This window comes from Melanostigma gelatinosum (assembly GCF_949748355.1).
Source record: "Melanostigma gelatinosum genome assembly, chromosome: 2".
Lineage (NCBI taxonomy): Eukaryota > Metazoa > Chordata > Actinopteri > Perciformes > Zoarcidae > Melanostigma > Melanostigma gelatinosum.
In genome coordinates, this window is record NC_136635.1 from 24,461,124 (window position 1) to 24,477,987 (window position 16,864).

At 41.8% G+C, this 16,864-nt stretch overlaps 3 protein-coding genes across 4 annotated transcripts; 2 read left to right on the forward strand and 1 right to left on the reverse strand.

Moving 5' to 3' along the window:
• Positions 1 to 1,348: 1,348 nt before the first annotated feature.
• On the reverse strand, positions 1,349 to 7,363 carry chrna5 (cholinergic receptor, nicotinic, alpha 5; the record flags this gene model as incomplete). The annotated part of the gene is made up of 8 exons (XM_079285478.1): positions 7,245 to 7,363; positions 6,800 to 6,940; positions 4,649 to 4,800; positions 4,430 to 4,474; positions 2,991 to 3,100; positions 2,531 to 2,708; positions 1,758 to 2,453; positions 1,349 to 1,507 (listed from the first exon to the last, which is right to left on the reverse strand). Exons 2-8 carry the CDS (start codon positions 6,888 to 6,890, stop codon positions 1,349 to 1,351), a joined length of 1,431 nt encoding a protein of 476 aa, XP_079141604.1. The 5' UTR covers positions 6,891 to 6,940; positions 7,245 to 7,363.
• Positions 7,364 to 9,205: 1,842 nt separating this feature from the next.
• Positions 9,206 to 11,808, forward strand: LOC306794156 (UDP-glucuronosyltransferase 2C1-like). Its single transcript, XM_079292092.1, has 3 exons — positions 9,206 to 9,262; positions 9,370 to 9,444; positions 10,103 to 11,808. The coding sequence occupies exon 3, from the start codon at positions 10,103 to 10,105 to the stop codon at positions 11,684 to 11,686; it is 1,584 nt and encodes a 527-aa protein (XP_079148218.1). The 5' UTR covers positions 9,206 to 9,262; positions 9,370 to 9,444; the 3' UTR covers positions 11,687 to 11,808.
• LOC306794160 (UDP-glucuronosyltransferase 2A2-like) lies at positions 9,228 to 16,824 on the forward strand. 2 transcript variants are annotated; one of them, XM_079292106.1, is made up of 3 exons: positions 9,228 to 9,262; positions 9,370 to 9,444; positions 14,905 to 16,824. In XM_079292106.1, exon 3 carries the CDS (start codon positions 14,931 to 14,933, stop codon positions 16,506 to 16,508), a length of 1,578 nt encoding a protein of 525 aa, XP_079148232.1. In that variant the 5' UTR covers positions 9,228 to 9,262; positions 9,370 to 9,444; positions 14,905 to 14,930; the 3' UTR covers positions 16,509 to 16,824. The 2 variants fall into 2 exon arrangements, with proteins under 2 accessions (XP_079148232.1, XP_079148233.1); XM_079292107.1 differs by lacking the exons at positions 9,228 to 9,262; positions 9,370 to 9,444 and adding an exon at positions 14,258 to 14,355.
• The last annotated feature ends 40 nt before the right edge of the window (positions 16,825 to 16,864 follow it).

Consider the following 16,864-nt stretch of genomic DNA (forward strand, 5'->3'; position numbering starts at 1 on the left):
CTGGTGCTTTGAGGAAGTGGTGTAGTGAACCTTAGCCCCTTAAAATGACAAATCTCCATAGTACATCATGTGACGTATCCGCATGAAACATCAATCAAATAACAACACAGATTTGGAGTTGTTATAAGAACCATTTTTCCACTTTTAATGGAGCCAGGTTTTGTGCTAAGCTACCGTAGGCTAAAAACATCCAGGACCCACAGTGCCTCTACTCTGATCTGTTGCTATGCAGCGTATTGCAGTCCCCATAAAGAATGTGGGATTTGTCCTCAGGCTAAAAGGAAGGGCTGCCAGAGAAACTCAAGTCTTGGCAAGACAGTCCACCTCTCCTTCCCACGCATAGTCAAGCAGAATGAACAGAGAAACTATTAATTAAACCACAAGTGTCCTTAAGGAGGAATGTCTTACCTGCATGACTACTCTGAATTGTGATCTATAGATCGTGTTCATGTAGCTGTGGTCTTCTGAATGTACACAGGAAGATGAATTCAGGCATATAGGTCTTTTATAAGAAGGAATATGTGGCTCTATTCTCTTGTTCTTTGTCACATGACGTTAACCTTGTATGTGAAACTAGAATTACAGAAAAGCTAAATTGAACCATCGCCGTTACTTGAATTATGCCAATGAGATAAAGTGGTCCTCGTTCCAAATGGTATGCAGCCATAGACTGATATTTTAAATGAGAAATGAGAAGATCTATTGTGTGTGTGTATCTGTCAATCTTGTTAGCGAGCTGCCATATAATTCCCTCACTGAGATAAATAAAGGTGTATTGAAATGAATTGAATTGAATTAAACTGAATCGATACATATATTGTGTCCTGCAACTTGTATAAACACAAGAGCCATTAGTGGAGCATTTATCCAAAAGGATCCTGTGAGGACATGTCGTCTTGTCATTTTGTATCTACGGATCTCTATCAGACCCAAAGATAAATCTCCCTTCCCTATCACACCAGCAAGTGTAGCAGGTGAAAGGAATGCATTGAAATGTACTGATATGTGAGATGTAGACAAAACAAATGGGACGTGGAAGATTTTTCGGATCATGATATTTCAATTGATCGATGCATTAATCTTTAAACTCAGAAATACAGAATTCAAAATCTATCGAAAACAAACAAACAAAAAACATGTCTCTGTAAGATACACTCAGCAAACAAGGCCCCACATCTGCAGCTTGATCTCTGGCACGGCTGTGGCTTGCAGAATGACTGTGGATAAGCAGAGCAGGACTCTATCGGAGTGGTAATCACAGTATCTCAGTCTTTCAAATCTCAAATAAGACCCATAACGAGCTGTTAATGTGCTTTGCCTCCATTTGTGGTTGGTTGAACTGTGGTTTTTAGAGGGTACTTCCAGCATGATTCGGGACGATGATGCTGGCCCATTTGTAAATAACGGGGATGAAGAGGAGAGCAGAGCCCAGGATCGACACCAGGAGGAAGGCCCAAAGAAAAATTCGATCCAGGACTTGGGCTACATATTTCCAGTCTTGAACCACCTGGAACAAAAAATAAGCAGATGTCAGTCTCTAGGCATATACTCAATAGTTAAAAGCCAGATTTCAATAATCTAAGTGGTGAGTGAGCAACATACAGTATTCAATCTTTTGCGAAATTTACTAAAGCCTCCATCGTGATTTGTTTAATTCGGTATCAGTGAAAGCGTGGGGCCAAAAATGATTGTTCGTAGCTCTATTGGCCATTGCTATTATTACCTATGGAGTTACAAATGCACAAAATCTAACTCACCTCTCTGACCTTGTTTTCTTTCACCACATGCATGGCTATGTAGCGAATAGAATCCAAAGCTGCTTGAAGGTTATGTCTGGTGTAGAGCAGAGATGTCAGTTCAGGTGTTGAGTCCTTCATCTTGCCCGGTCCTGCTGCTCCTCTCGTTCTGGCTACTCCAGCTGTGGCGTAGCGGTCGGCATGGCTGCGCATGCACAGCAGCTTAGGCAGTCGATGCAGGAAGATCCTCCTCACCCAGGGTGCCATGTCGTGATGTGTTGAAGAGGAGCGATGGTGGATGTTGATGGCAAAGACGGTGATGATGATGGAAAGCGTGACGAAGATCATAGTGAAGACCAGGTACTCCCCGATGAGAGGGATAGCCTTCGAGGAGGAAGGAATGATCTCCTCAATGACCAGGAGGAAAACTGTGAGGGACACCAGGACGGAGGTGCAGAGAGAGATCTTCTCGCCACTGTTGGAAGGCAGATAGAAGACGAGGATGGTGAGGAAGGACAGGCCAATGCAGGGGATGATGAGGAAGAGGGTGTAGAAAAGAGGCAGCCTGCGAATGATGAAGAAGTAGGTGATGGTGGGAAAGGTGGAGCTGCTGTCTGTCCTCAGACCACGGCTGCCTGTGGCCTTCACTATCTCCCATTCACCGTTGTCAAAATAGTCCTGCTTGTCCACATGGAAGTCCTCCAAAGTTATGTCCACCTGTTAAACACAGAGTTAAATCTCGTGTCAACCACTGGTCATGACTAACGCTAATGTACTGTGGAGTGGAGACTCACCTGGGAGCCATCATATGTCCAGGAGCCAAACTTCATTGAACAGTTTTGGAGGTCAAAAGGGAAGAAGGTGACATCAATGGTGCAGGCTGACTTGTAATTGGCTGGCGTTGTCCATAATATGGTTCCATCGTACTTAACAACTGCCTTGGTGACAGTACCCTCAAAACGCCCATCTGAACTGTTAAAAGAAATATCATTTATTCATCTAAAATATTCACTAATAGCTAGATTAGTTGATTGTTAGAACGTCTACTTCATGCATATAGCTGCAAGTTTCTTTGAAGGATTTTCTAAAATCTAAATTCAAATATTAAGTTTTAGATTTTCTTTCTCTGGTCCTTTAAAATACTACCAAGACTTTTAATGACAGAGTGCTGTCAGGATATCAGTATGGTCATGACTATCATGTACATTTTGGAAAATATAATGGTCATTTCCTTCCATGTATAATGACACATACTTATCATACAGTACAACGTCGGGGAGCCAGATCCTGTTAGAAGGGACTCGGATAGTTGTGATGCCCAGATAGTCATCAGGGTTCCATCTGAGTTTGCGGTCAATCCACTCCTACTTAAGAAGGAAAAACATGGTAAAAACTCATCAAAGGGGCATTAAAGGAAAGGTTTGACATTTTATTTCCACGGTCAAAATGATAAATTTAGTTTAATCCATACAAAAACCCAAATGTACAGATGAAAAATCACTATTAGGCACCGGTTTACAATGTCTTAATTAGTGCGCTTTAGCCGTAGACTGTATAAAACATGGACATAATCTCTGTGACGTCACCTACAGATTCCTGAAGAGCCTTTGTGAAACTCAGTGGGTCGCCACCTTGGCAGTGACAACACAGCCTAATTTCAAGCTACTCCAAAAATGGGCAAAGAGTTGGATCATCGTTGGAGCTGAGGCTTGCCTGGGTGATACGGAAGAGGAGACAGCTAGCATGATGGGATGGCACCCAGCTGTCACTCAAAGCAGCCACACCCTCAGACATACCTAACTTGAAGTTTATTATTAGATTATCATTTTTCAGCACCAAAGGTTGCCACTTGGATTTACAGGTGGTGGTAGGTGAATGTTGTTACATTTGGATAGCCAAGCTAAGCTAACCGGGTAGCTTCGTATTTACTGTACAGACTTTTTTGCAAGAAAGCCAATAAACATGCTTTTTTCACAACATAAAACTTTTCCTTGAAGGTAGTATACTTAGTATGCTGTAATGTTATGCTTGCATACAACATTTTGCCCAGCTCCAGGCCACAGGGATGGATACATGGTGAGTAAAGATAGCACAATTTGCTGTTAGGGTTCTAACTAGCAGATCTATTTGATTTGGCTTAGATATGCTACATGGTAAATACCTTGTGAAAGCATAATCTGGAGGGTAAACCACTGTACGATTAAAGCCAAACAAAGGAGATACAATGACTAAATCTGACGTACTTTGCAGATGTTTGACAGATAGACATCAGTACTGGGGCCATTGCCCTTCCGTCACCCCTTTTGCATGATGCAATCCATCAATGTGAAAGGGAGCAACTGACCCAAATTGCAAAGCCTGGACTGTGGGGACAACTCAAAATGGGGATACATGAAAGACAGGACATCCGAGACCATGAATAAGGCTGACAGGAGCAGGAGCAGAGAGGGCCAGCTTGTGGAGGCAGGTGCGTGGGCACAGGGCCGAAAGGACTCATATAAATGAGGACTGTCAGTGAAATGCCACCAGACCAGATTAAAAAAGGGTGACTGGTTGCCTCGAAATGCCATGTAATGCCAGAGTATGTTTTAGAATAAAGTAAACACTAATGGTCATAACCTGACAACTTTACCTGCATGTTTACTGATGATGGTGAAATGTAATGTTTAGGTGAGATGTGGAGCTCGACTTGCCTGTTTCATCCACACATTGGTTGTCATTCGCTGATTTTTCTCATCCTAGAGCAGTGAAAAAACAAATGTTAAAAATTCTATTTAAAAAGTAGCCAAGTTGAAACAATTTAAATACGATTCTGTCTCTCAACCGCACTGTTCAATGACCATTCATGGGATGTGGTTAATGCCTCAGTGGCACACAAAACAATATCAATTAACAGCTGTTTTTTTCCTCACCACATCAACTAACTGGGAGATGGCAAGTCCAAACTTCACACTGATCGTCTGGTTTAGGTATTCCACTGGACGGACCCATTTCTGGTAGTTTCCAAAGAGGTATTTGAACAGCTTGTCCTCTGCTTTTGCAAAGGAGGAGAGTTTTGGAACCCCTAAACATGTATGAAATAAATAAAATAGAAAAATTACAGATGCATGCTTACTTCCTTCTAGCAAATATAACAGCAGCTTTGATATATACAGTCGCCCTATGCTTGATGAAGAATCCATTTCCAGCTCTGTTTTGAGGATTGCTCTCATACAGCACTGCATTCGTCTCTCTCACCTTACTACAGTGTTTATGTCATCTGCCGTTTCTGGATATGACCTCCATGGTAAGGCTTTGGTTTCAAGAGGCAGAGAAACTATGCTTTGACCCAAACACACACTGAATATGCAATGGTGTTAAGAGTCCTTAGCACGTAATGTATGAAAGCCTGAATGAGAGATATAGCCCAATCACATTTACAGCATGTCCTTCACTACAGTAAGAAACAGATATGCCTTCTTTGCTCTCTGACTCATGTGCGTCAGTGATTGTAAATAGTGTAGGCACTCTCAAATCAAGGCGCATGTTTTTTTATTTAAAACAATCACTGCAGTGCTTACTAATGAATCTTGGGAGATTAAGTTTATGTAATGACTTGACTACTATTTTGCTTACATTCAGTATGAGCTTCCTCTGCCCCCTTTAAATATATAAAAACTGTATTTTTCCATCCGTGCATTCATAAAAGCATACAAGACATATAGTTATGACCTTATGTGCAGTTACAAGATGAGGATGACTGACCTGTTTTATATTACAGGGACACTGTTGTAATCGTAGTCACACTGGTGCATTGTTTTACTGAAGCAGAGCTCCCCAGCAGTGGAGAAAATATTGATCACATTTTGAATTACAGACTATTTCTGTTCATCCTGCTCTTTAAATCATTCCGCATCATGGTTGTAAACTCAATTTATGGATGGAGAATGTGGCTGGAGATTTACCACAAGGCTGACAAAAGACAAAAGGAGAAACCAATAGATTGGATGGCAGAAGGCAAAGAAACCCATAAAGGCCATACAAATACGAACACATGCATAAACATACTATGTACATGTATACAGGTACACTGTTTGATACATGCACACACACACTAATATATACGGTACACGCTGTCATGGCAACAGCAGTTCCTGCCTCTTCCCTCTTCTCCTGCTAGTGCAGACGGTTGATCTCTGTGTTGTGCATGCTGTAATAACCTCTCTCATCCTTCCTCACCGGCTGTTCCTCACCTGCCCATAAGCGGCCATTACAGAGTTCACTGCCCCAGCTCATCACCTGACCCGGTCATCTGTCCAGCTGAGCTGGATTCACCTCAGTATGCACAGAAGGAAGGACAGCTATCAGTCACCTCGTTACTGAAGCCGAACAAATTGAATTCTGTTTTTCATTTCTGTTGTCGTCCCAGTTCTGATGACCATTATTCTGCTTTTTGACGACCACCTGCAAGCCTCATACACATTGCATTTTCTGGAAGGGCCCATAAATGAAGCCAATACATGCACACAGTGTACTCTAACAACTCAGCCATTACACAACTGGCCCTATAGTTGTCCTGTGATGTGAATGCTCCCAAGTCGTAACCATGGGAATATTTCCCCTACATCCAACATGACCTTAAGCCAACTGTTTTCCTGGTGCATGCAGCAAATAAAAATTTATCTTATTAGTAAATCCCAACAATGTCAGCCAGAGGACATCTAAAATGTATGAGGAGACAAATCTATTCCCATTTTTATTTATTGGGCTTCTATCTTTTAGTTTTATTAGAAATGTGCTGCTTGTTCAATAACTGAGCTAAATTATTACAGCTTCCGTTCAGCTAAAATGATTGATCACCAAAAAATGTAAATCTAACGACCAGAACAACAATAAAAAATTATGTTATGAGGTAAGTGGTCGCACTGATATTTTTTAGTTTTACTTGGCAGGCTCTCGTCACGCTCCACTGACCATCTGCCAATCTTCTCTCTCTGCTTCTATCCACTAGAGTCCAACTTTTGACTTTGCCATCTGTCACACTGAGGCTATTACATTCTACCGCGGTGATTTGGGAAACTTACGCAGCGAGTGGCACAGGTGGCAGCAGCACAGCAATGGCAGCAGCAGCAGCAGTGCGAGAGAGGTGGCTGCCCCTCCTGCTCTCAGCATCATATCAGAGGTGGCACTGGATCAACACAGCTGGTCCCTCGGGCAGCACAGAGCTGGAAGATAAATATTAAAAACAGCGGTTGTGAATGAAAAAGTGTAGCTTTTGTGTACAATGGGCACACATGTGAACTATTAAGATGATCATGACTTGGGTTAAGGGTTCAAATCCCAAGGCAGCCACCACTGCTCTCTCTTGCTAAAGCTATATGCAATCACAGGAACTGATTCCAGTGAATCGGCTGTGTAAGATGTTGTCCACACCAAATAACAACGAGCATTCATCACACCTTTACCCTGACCCTCTCCGAGGTAATTGTTACATTTTACACAGTAAGCATGTAGATGCTGTATACATACCTGCTTTGAGTGTCTTCCATTAAAACACAATCCAGAGTGGCAGCGGTGGTGGAGGCGGTGGGAGTCTTGACGACAGTGCTGCTCTAGCGCTCCTCCATTTCCATGCAGGTTCTTTATCTCGCCTCATACAGATGCTGCTTCACTCCCTGCTGCCTCCAATTGTGTAGAGGCAACGCATCCTCCTCCTCCTCCTCCTCCTCCTCCTCCTCCTACAGAGAGCCCGCCCTGTTCCGTCCCCTTGTCCGAGCATTCGCGTGGTCACTAATCATAGACAGGAATGGTCGCCCCCTCCATGCACTGCCGCTCCACAGCAGCATCAGCAAGTGCAGCTCAGCCACTGAGATTCTGCTTGTGATGTGATGCTACATTTAGAACCTCTCTCACCTCTCATTCCCTCTGTATGTGCTTCCATGACGACATCATATTGTGGGACCCAGAGATGCTGTACTAGATGGGGGAGAGGGGGGGGGGGGGGGGATATCAATATCCAACTTGTGTCGTATAATCAATTTGCAAATTAATATTTAGATTTTATTATGATCATATTTCTCACTTTTTATTATTAGCTTGTAAAACATGTTCGGATACTGACCTATATATTCAATCTTTAAAAAAAGGAGTAAACACATTGTTAATGATTTACGTGATAATCTGTTTTAAACTAATGGCTAAGAATGACCTTGAATTTCCTATGCAGAATGATTAGCTTTAAAGCGACAATTTGTTCCCAAAGTAACTTTTTGATCGGGTGAGTGAAAAAGTTGCAGAGGCTGTGTGTAAAACCGATCTCGTTGCATCAATATGACGAGCTCCCTTTTCAATATTGCATGCATGAAACAAAGTTAATTTCACGTACTGCAAGTTGTATAAAATGTAATGAGCAAAACCACAGCAAAAGCTTAATCAAACTATACAGCCACACCATCAAGCCCATCCAAACGCATTGACGTATGGAGCAAAATAATGTAATATGTTGTTGAATATGAACATCATACAAACAAGACATACAGTAACGAACCCAGCATTTAAAGAAGATCATTTCCTGATAGATTTTAATTTCAAAAAGATATATTGTGTTTGTCAGTTATGGTAATATTGTCATCACTAAGTGAAATTAAAAACCAGCCTACATACACTATACTGAAGAACAGAAGGAAGGACATGGTAATGCTGCCAACTGGCAATTTATGTCGTGCTCTCAAATTATATTCAGTACAAGACTGCATTGGTACAAAGCCAGAGCAGGCTCATATTAGCATAGCACTATTTCAATTGCATTCCACGAGTAGCCTGTTGTTTAATCCTTTATTAATTGCCAAGTAACAAAAAGATAGGCTAAGCAGACAAGTTGTCATCTTGTGTTTGGCAGGTCTAAAGAGGTTTACTCAATGTCTATAGCGACAATAGAGCCCAGAAATGGTTCAGATTGGCTCTGATCGGGGTTCAGGTGGAATCTGTAGCCTCTTTGCTTCAGAGTATTTTTCTCTCACATAGATCGCATGTGACTCACAGCCTGGAGGGCAGAGAACAGGGGCCTCATACACAAACATATCCTAACTGCTATCTTAACTTATTTTCGAAGAGGGGAAATCCTATCTTTCTATTACAGAAACAATTCCTAAAGTCCTGGCTGTGTCCTATTCTATCGCAGATCAGATTTGTTTTCTCCTAAATGCAGTTGGGAAAATCCAAATGTCATCCCAAACAGATACAATTGGACTTCGGGAGTTTCAATAGTCAGGCGCCAGAGCGTCTCTGCCTCTTAGCGTGTGTGATTGGTGGATTTGTGTGTCGCTCTTTAAAAAAAATAAATAAACTAACCAATGGACACTCAGGAAATAACTTAGGACCTGCCCATCAGCTCTGCTTGCCAAGTATTGACAACAAAAGAAGGAAAAGCTGCACGACATCGCCCAGCTGTTTTGCAAAGCAGTAACGAACATAGCGGAGCTTCAGTGGCTGATTTATTCCTCCGGTGAAGATGAACACCGAAATAATAAAGATCCGTTTGAAGATGGGTAAGTGTATTCCTAGTCATTGTACTTATCATATCAATCAGTAACTTCCTTATCCTGGTGTTTGCACGCACATTGTTGACATATTACCTTTCACGCATTCCTTCCAGTTTAATGTGCATGCACTGGACAAAGCAAGTTCCCTCCTGTGACTTCTCCTGCATGGAGGAACAATACAAACCACAGTGAGTAGGCCTACCGATGGCCCTGTTAAGAATAACTGACCATGTATATGTGTTTATTGTATGTTAATGGTGGGTTTTGATGCTAACGTTACTGCTCAGTAAGTGGAAAAATGAAAAGAGACATTTAAATTCCAGCTGCAGTTTGTAATCTTGCTGTAATACTATTGTGCAAAAAGGAATGATTTTATACAAATAAGCTTTGAATCTCGATCTAATTGACTTGTTTGCACAGTAAATCAAAGCAACAGAAGCACAACAACTTCAAAAAATAGAAGCAAATTGTGCCGGTGAGATAAAAAAAAAAAAAAGACTTGTTGGAGCTAAAACGAATGAAAAGAATTGAGGTTGTAATGGAAAGTGTTGAAGGTGTACAGTATCTAAATAAACCATTAAAGTAAGGCTTAATAGTCCGATAGAATAGAATCCTTTCCTGCAGCATGGACTGCATGTTAAAGGTGCAGTGTGTATTTGGCGCAGTGATTATTATTATTATTATATTCCATTCCTGCTAGATCCCTCTAATGCTAGGTACTTTCCCTTTAAACGAACCCCATGTTTCCTGCAGCATGGACAACATCACAAGTGTTTTATTTTTTTGAAGTTTGAAATTTTTTATTTCATTTCATGGTCAATTGATTGTCCATTGTTTTATTTTCAGATGAATCTGATCTATTGTTGCAGTGTTTTACTGCTGCTCGTCCTCTCTCCCAGAGACTGTCAAGGTGGCAACATCTTGGTCCTTCCCATAGAAGGCAGCCACTGGATAAACATGGATATTCTACTTCAAGCGTTGCACTCGAGAGGACACAATATAACCATTGTTTGTTCCAGCAAAAGCTGGTACATCAAGGATAAAGCCTCTTATTACAATGCCTATACAGTTCAGGTGGAGAGGAGCGTAGATCAGAAGTTCATTACAGAAATTATATCAAGCATCATTGAATTTGAAAGGGGGGCCCTTCCTTTTGTGAATTTTCTCCACGCGACTGTAGGAATGTTGGGCACGTTTGTTGATGCTCACACCAATGTGGGTGAATTTCTATCAGCAATACTAGATGACCGAGAGTTGATGACAACCATAAAAGATGGCAAGTTTGACCTGGTGCTCACTGACCCCTGCTGGGGTTACGGAGTCATTTTGGCCAAATATTTGAACCTTCCTTTGGTTTATAATGTTCGGTGGGTGATAGCTGGAGAGGGTCATCTTGCGATTGCTCCTTCACCTTTATCATACATTCCTGTAACAGGATCTGGCAACACTGATAAAATGGCCTTTTTTCAGAGAGTTAAGAACGTCATTCTGCATATAATAACTCAAACACAACAACAGCTGGTGATTAAGCTAGTATACCAGAACTTGTGTGATAAATATCTTGGGCCAGATTATGACTATAACCAGTTAGTGCTGAATGCAGACATTTGGCTGATGAGAGTGGACTTTGTGTTTGAGTTCCCTCGTCCCACCATGCCTAATGTTGTCTATATTGGCGGGTTCCAGTGTAAACCAGCACAACCTCTTCCTGAACACTTGGAGGAGTTTGTGCAGAGTTCTGGAGAGCACGGAGTCATCATCATGTCTCTGGGGACTTTTGTGAGTGAGCTTCCTGCTGATATAACAAATGAGATCGCTGCAGCTTTTGCTAAACTACCGCAGAAAGTCATCTGGAGGCATAAAGGCGACAGACCAGCCACTCTGGGCAACAACACTTTACTAGTAGACTGGATGCCACAGAATGACCTTTTAGGACATCCCAAGATGAAACTGTTTGTGGCTCATGGAGGAACAAACGGAGTTCAAGAAGCTATTTATCACGGAGTCCCAGTTGTGGGTCTGCCCTTGTTTTTCGACCAATACGACAACCTGCTGCGTCTGCAAGAGAGAGGCGGAGCTAAGCTTTTAACAACTAAAACTGTGGACAAAGACAACAACTTCCTGAATGCCATACAGGAAGTCTTGAACGAGCCCTCCTACAGGATGAACATGAAGAGGCTCTCCGGGCTGCACAGAGATCAGCCAATGAAGCCGCTGGATACCGCTCTCTTCTGGATAGAGTTTGTCATGAGACACAAAGGTGCAGCTCACCTGAGAACAGAGTCCTACAGACTGCCCTGGTACTCCTACCACTCTGTTGATGTGTTTTTGTTCCTGGCTGGAGCTGGGCTGCTCGTGCTTCTAGCTATTTTCATTTTCATCAGGTGGCTATACACTGCAATGTGCAAATATAAAGTGAAACGTGACTAATCGTTCAAGGGATATATACGCTTTCTATCTGTAAATACAGATCTTGGGGCTTGTATAAGAGATTTTTTTGACGGCCCATTTATGCAGCGTTTTAACAGTAATGGCGTTATATTGTTATTTGAACTTGCTTGATCATATTTTAATAAAGTATGTGTACAAACTAAATTGGTGTTGTAACCTTTTTCACAATGAACACTGCAAGTAAAATACTAGGAAATAATGTAAATCAAGTTTTATTTGATTGGTCGCAGTGGGGATATTTCTGTATTTTACCTTTTTGTTCAAGGGCAATGGTTGGAGTGTTCCTATGTCTTTAGGGATTATGAGATAGCATGGGGCTGGTAGGTCCAGTTGTCCTAGCTTAGTGTTGCTAAATGCAGCTCTATGAAAAGCAAGTCACTGAGGAGATTTGACAGGCTCTGCTTCATCCTGGAGAAGCTAAACTATGTTTTCTGACTCATTCATTATTTCATTTGTGCTCTGTGCTCTGTGCTCTGTGTCATGAGCCAGTTTGAGTTTCACACCTCCAGCCACCAGGTGGTGCATGGAGTCTCAACCTTAAGGGTGTGCACAGGTCTGTGCGGGCATGATCAGGCGTGATCAGTGCCTGCTTGTTTTTACAGGTCCAAAGCTCAAGATAAGGTAATCTTAGATCAAAGCGTACACTTTGTCAGTGTTTTGACCTTTAGACGTAAGATTCAGCTGACTGAGTTGTATTAATCTGTACTAGTTTTACAGCTTGTTAATGTGGTTTTGTAGTTTCAGATTATTTCACTTCTACAACAATGTCTAATGTCAGTATCACCATGTTAAAGAAACGTTTACAATAGATTATTTTTGGAGTTTTGCCTCATTACACTATGAGTGAATGTCGAGAACAGAATAGAGACAATAATTCAATGTTATTTGGTTCAGCAGAACTGTCAGGGGCGAGACAAAACAAGTAAAATAGGAAGTGGTTTATCAGTCTCATGGGTTTGTATACAGCCTGTCCTCCCGCAACACAGTATGAAGCAGAAGTTTAGCAAAGCCAAGAAGGTTTTGATGTTTAGCATTTATAGATTTGTTTCCTGCTTCGTGCCATACGATTTGTACATAGTTTCTTATATGGAGTATAACTGCTATATTGAAAATATCTAAGGTCTGATAGCTTATGAAAAGTTAAAGTTCATCGTTTTCAAAAACAGGTCCATGCATTTTTATGTGCATCAGAAAATGTATGTAAGAAATTTGTTCTACTTTTCTGTGCAACTGCTGAGGGAGTTTGATATATAATGCATGTATCATGCATTATACATTGAACTACTGGCATTCAACAACACTGCCAAGGGAGGGGTCTTGTTTTCTTGCACAAATGTCACACTTTATGTGTCGTAGAAAATGTTGTGAAACTGCTCAATCAGTTAGTGTATCATCCAAGTTATACTGTTGTGGTGCTGATATCAAATGTTGTGGTGCACTGTGTACAAGACGTCTATGTGTTGTGTTGCCAAGAAATCAACTAAAAAAACATCCCTGTCTCCTAAACATTATTACAACAAAACTGCTTTGTGAATTACGTTAGGGGGAAACATATTTTGTCATGGATTACGTTTGCTATTGAAGTATCACTAATACGTTTTAAATTATCCCGCGAAAGTCCACCTATGGAGGAGGCCAAGGTGCTGGATGGGTCCAAAAACACAGGGCTGCTGTTTCCGTACTTTTGTTGCCGAAACATAACCAGTTTGCAGTTTTTATATTTCAGTTTTGAATGTATAAAACTGCGGCCATAATCTGGGAGAAAATGCGTTTCCCCCCAAAATGTAATTGTTGGAAAATAGTTGCACGAGAATGTAATTTTGTAGGGGACAGGGTTGACTGAAAGGAGTATGCTAAGCAGCTATCCCCGGCCCGAACTGTCTTGTAATCCCACTTCAGCCTCCAGAGGGGATGGTGAGTCACCATCCAGTCTCCACTCAGTCCAATATGAGAGGATGAAGAAATAGGTCTGCCCTGAGGACTTGTCAATCACGTTGAAGGTACAGGGTCTCTTTAGCAGGCCCTGGAGATGGATCTTCAGTTCTGGATCAGCAAACTTTGAGACCAAGCGCTCCCCCAGCCCGCTGTGACTCGACGTCACATGTGAAGATCATAAGATAGCTTTGTTATTTTGACAGGCTGTTGGAACTTTCAGCAGTATGTTAGAATTATGCATATTCTTGTCTTGCTGTTCGTTTGTTTTTAATTTGTTTCTGTTTTTATAACCAAATGACAGTTATTTTAGATTCTATGGATTCAGTAGTAGAGGTGAAATGCTGCCCCTATTTGTTTGGAGCATGTTGCATCTTGGGGTTCAAATCTTGCAGCAAAAAAACCCTTGTTTTTTAAGACATCACCAGTTCTAACACACAAGGCCACTGCATTTTAAAAGAATAAGGTGCCATGACTGTCTGAAAGGTAAAAATATTAAGTACCGGTAGTTTAAACCACCTATGCATATAGAGTAACACTTTCCTGCAACACTGCAGTACTGGCTTATTGCACCATGATGACTAAGCTTAAGGGACAAGAATCTTTTGCAACTGTTGTGTGGGTGGGACAAAAGAAAGCAGGAAGTGTTTTATCGCCACACTAATGCGACTTAAAGTTCCTCACTGCTCTGCTTTGTTTTGTTTGGGTCTTAACTGGTGAGAGACATTGTTTACAAGAGTGCTGGTAAAGTTTTCTCTGTAATCTTGACAGTTACATATTTTGGTTCATGAGAAAATAGTGATCTTTGTCGAGAGGGTGTTATGCAGCATTTCAGTACTGAGAGGAAAACATTTGTTTCTAGCTTTTGCAGCTAATGTTATTGAATGAAGTCAATTGTTAGATATTTGATCAATGGGTGCATGGGATTTGTTACACAGGGATTATGTGTTTGCTGGATGGAAGCTCTCGTAATATTTCTGCAGAATGTACAGTTCCAGTTGTAAAAACACTTCTGCTCAGGGAGATTGGGGTTCAACACAAAATACATGCGGGGCACTTGGCACCAAACAGCACTCTAATTTCCCGAGAGGCTCCATGTGCTACATCCACGTGAGGGCTGTCACAAATAGAAGTATCCACTCAAATAGAGAGACAATTGAAAGGAACGTCACTGTAGCTCTTTTGTGGACATTCTGCCTTTGTGCACACATTTCCTGGACTACTAAAGGAGCAGCTTTTGCTTTTTTTCTGTTCTTGTATTTCAGACAGCACTGTTGGAGACGATTTCAAGATGTTTTTGTATTTGGCTTCTGTCATCTCTCTCTTGGCTGGCATCATTCCAGCTGCCCACGGCGGGAAGGTTCTGGTATTTCCACATGACGGCAGCCACTGGGTGAACATGAGGGTACTTGTTGAGGAGCTGCATTCAAGGGGCCACACTGTGACTGTCATTCGACCTGCAGACAGCTGGTACATCAGTGAAACGTCTCCACATTACAACACTGTCACAGTGGGTATTGCCGGTGGTGCAAATGAGGACTTTTTTCGTCTCTTTGTCGCTGAAGTTATTAAGATTAAACGAAGCAAGGCATCAGCGTGGGCCCGTTTTGCTTTAGACATGGAGTTAAAGGACAAGTTCTTTGAATTACACAAGAAAGTCTGTGAAGTGGTTACGTACATATTTGAAAATAAAGAGTTGATGAAGTCCTTTCAAGATACCAAGTATGATGCGGTTTTGACGGATCCTGCTAACGGAGGAGGAGTAATGCTGGCTCACTATCTCGGACTGCCATTAATGTTTAATGCTCGATGGACTGTTCATGGTGAAGCCCATTTTGCTATTGCACCCTCTCCCCTTTCCTACGTCCCACTTCCACCTTCAGAATTAACAGATCAAATGACTTTCTTTCAGAGGGTGAAAAACGTTGTTTTTTACACCATGAGGATGCATCTGTACAAGCAGATAGTTGGCCCACATTATTCTGCATTGTCCAGGCGCTACTTTGGTCCAGATGTAGACTACTTCTCCCTGTTTCAAGCAGCAGACCTGTGGCTGATGAGAGTGGACTTTGTGTTTGAGTTCCCTCGTCCCACCATGCCTAATGTTGTCTATATGGGAGGCTTCCAGTGTAAACCTGCAAAGCCTCTTCCTGAACATTTGGAGGAGTTTGTGCAGAGCTCTGGAGAGCACGGAGTCATCATCATGTCTCTGGGGACTTTGATTGGAGAGCTTCCCCATGACCTTGCTGATGAGATCGCTGCAGCTTTTGCTAAATTACCCCAGAAAGTCATCTGGAGGTATAAAGGTGACAGACCAGCTACTCTTGGCAACAACACTTTACTAGTAGACTGGATGCCACAGAATGACCTCCTGGGACATAGAAAGATGAAACTGTTTGTAAGTCATGGAGGAACAAATGGAATATATGAGGCCATATTTCATGGAGTGCCAATTGTAGGAATTCCCATTGTGTTCGATCAAGCCGACAACCTCTCCAGACTGAGAGCAAAGGGAGTTGCAGTGGTTATGGATGTTTCTGAATTAGACAGGAAAACATTTCGGAATGCCGTACAGGAAGTCCTGAACGAGCCCTCCTACAGGATGAACATGCAGAGGCTCTCCGGGCTGCACAGAGATCAGCCAATGAAGCCGCTGGATACCGCTCTCTTCTGGATGGAGTTTGTCATGAGACACAAAGGTGCAGCTCACCTGAGAACAGAGTCCTACAGAATGCCCTGGTACTCCTACCACTCTGTTGATGTGATGCTGTTGTTGCTAACAGTTGCACTATTTGTTTTGTTATTTGTTGCTGGGTTAGTGTGGTCATGCTTTAGATTGTGTTGTAAAAGAAAAGTAAAATCAGACTAAACAGGAACAAAGGAATGATCATTTTCACATTCGTTCATATTTTGCTGTGTGACAGCTCATCCAGCTGTGATCAGTTGAATATTGAAAGGAATATATGTTTTCCCGAAATATTTCGAGCAGAAATGTGTACAGTAAAGAAATTAAATGTCATGACCAGTTTGACAGACAACTTGCAAGAGCAAAGTCTGTGTGATTAGTCATTTAAGTTGATATGTAAGCAACACATTTACTTGTGTTTCTAACCAAGTGAAAGTCTGAGAACCCACAGCAAATGCCAACTACCATTGACGAGTACAGTAACTGGATATCATGAACCAAGTTCCAACTCTTCTATGCTCTGTTTTACTGTGTACTAC

Coding starts and splice junctions, on each gene's coding strand:
- LOC306794156 (XM_079292092.1), top strand. CDS start 10,103: ATGAATCTGATCTATTGTTGCAGTGTTTTACTGCTGCTCGTCCTCTCT.
- LOC306794160 (XM_079292106.1), top strand. CDS start 14,931: ATGTTTTTGTATTTGGCTTCTGTCATCTCTCTCTTGGCTGGCATCATT.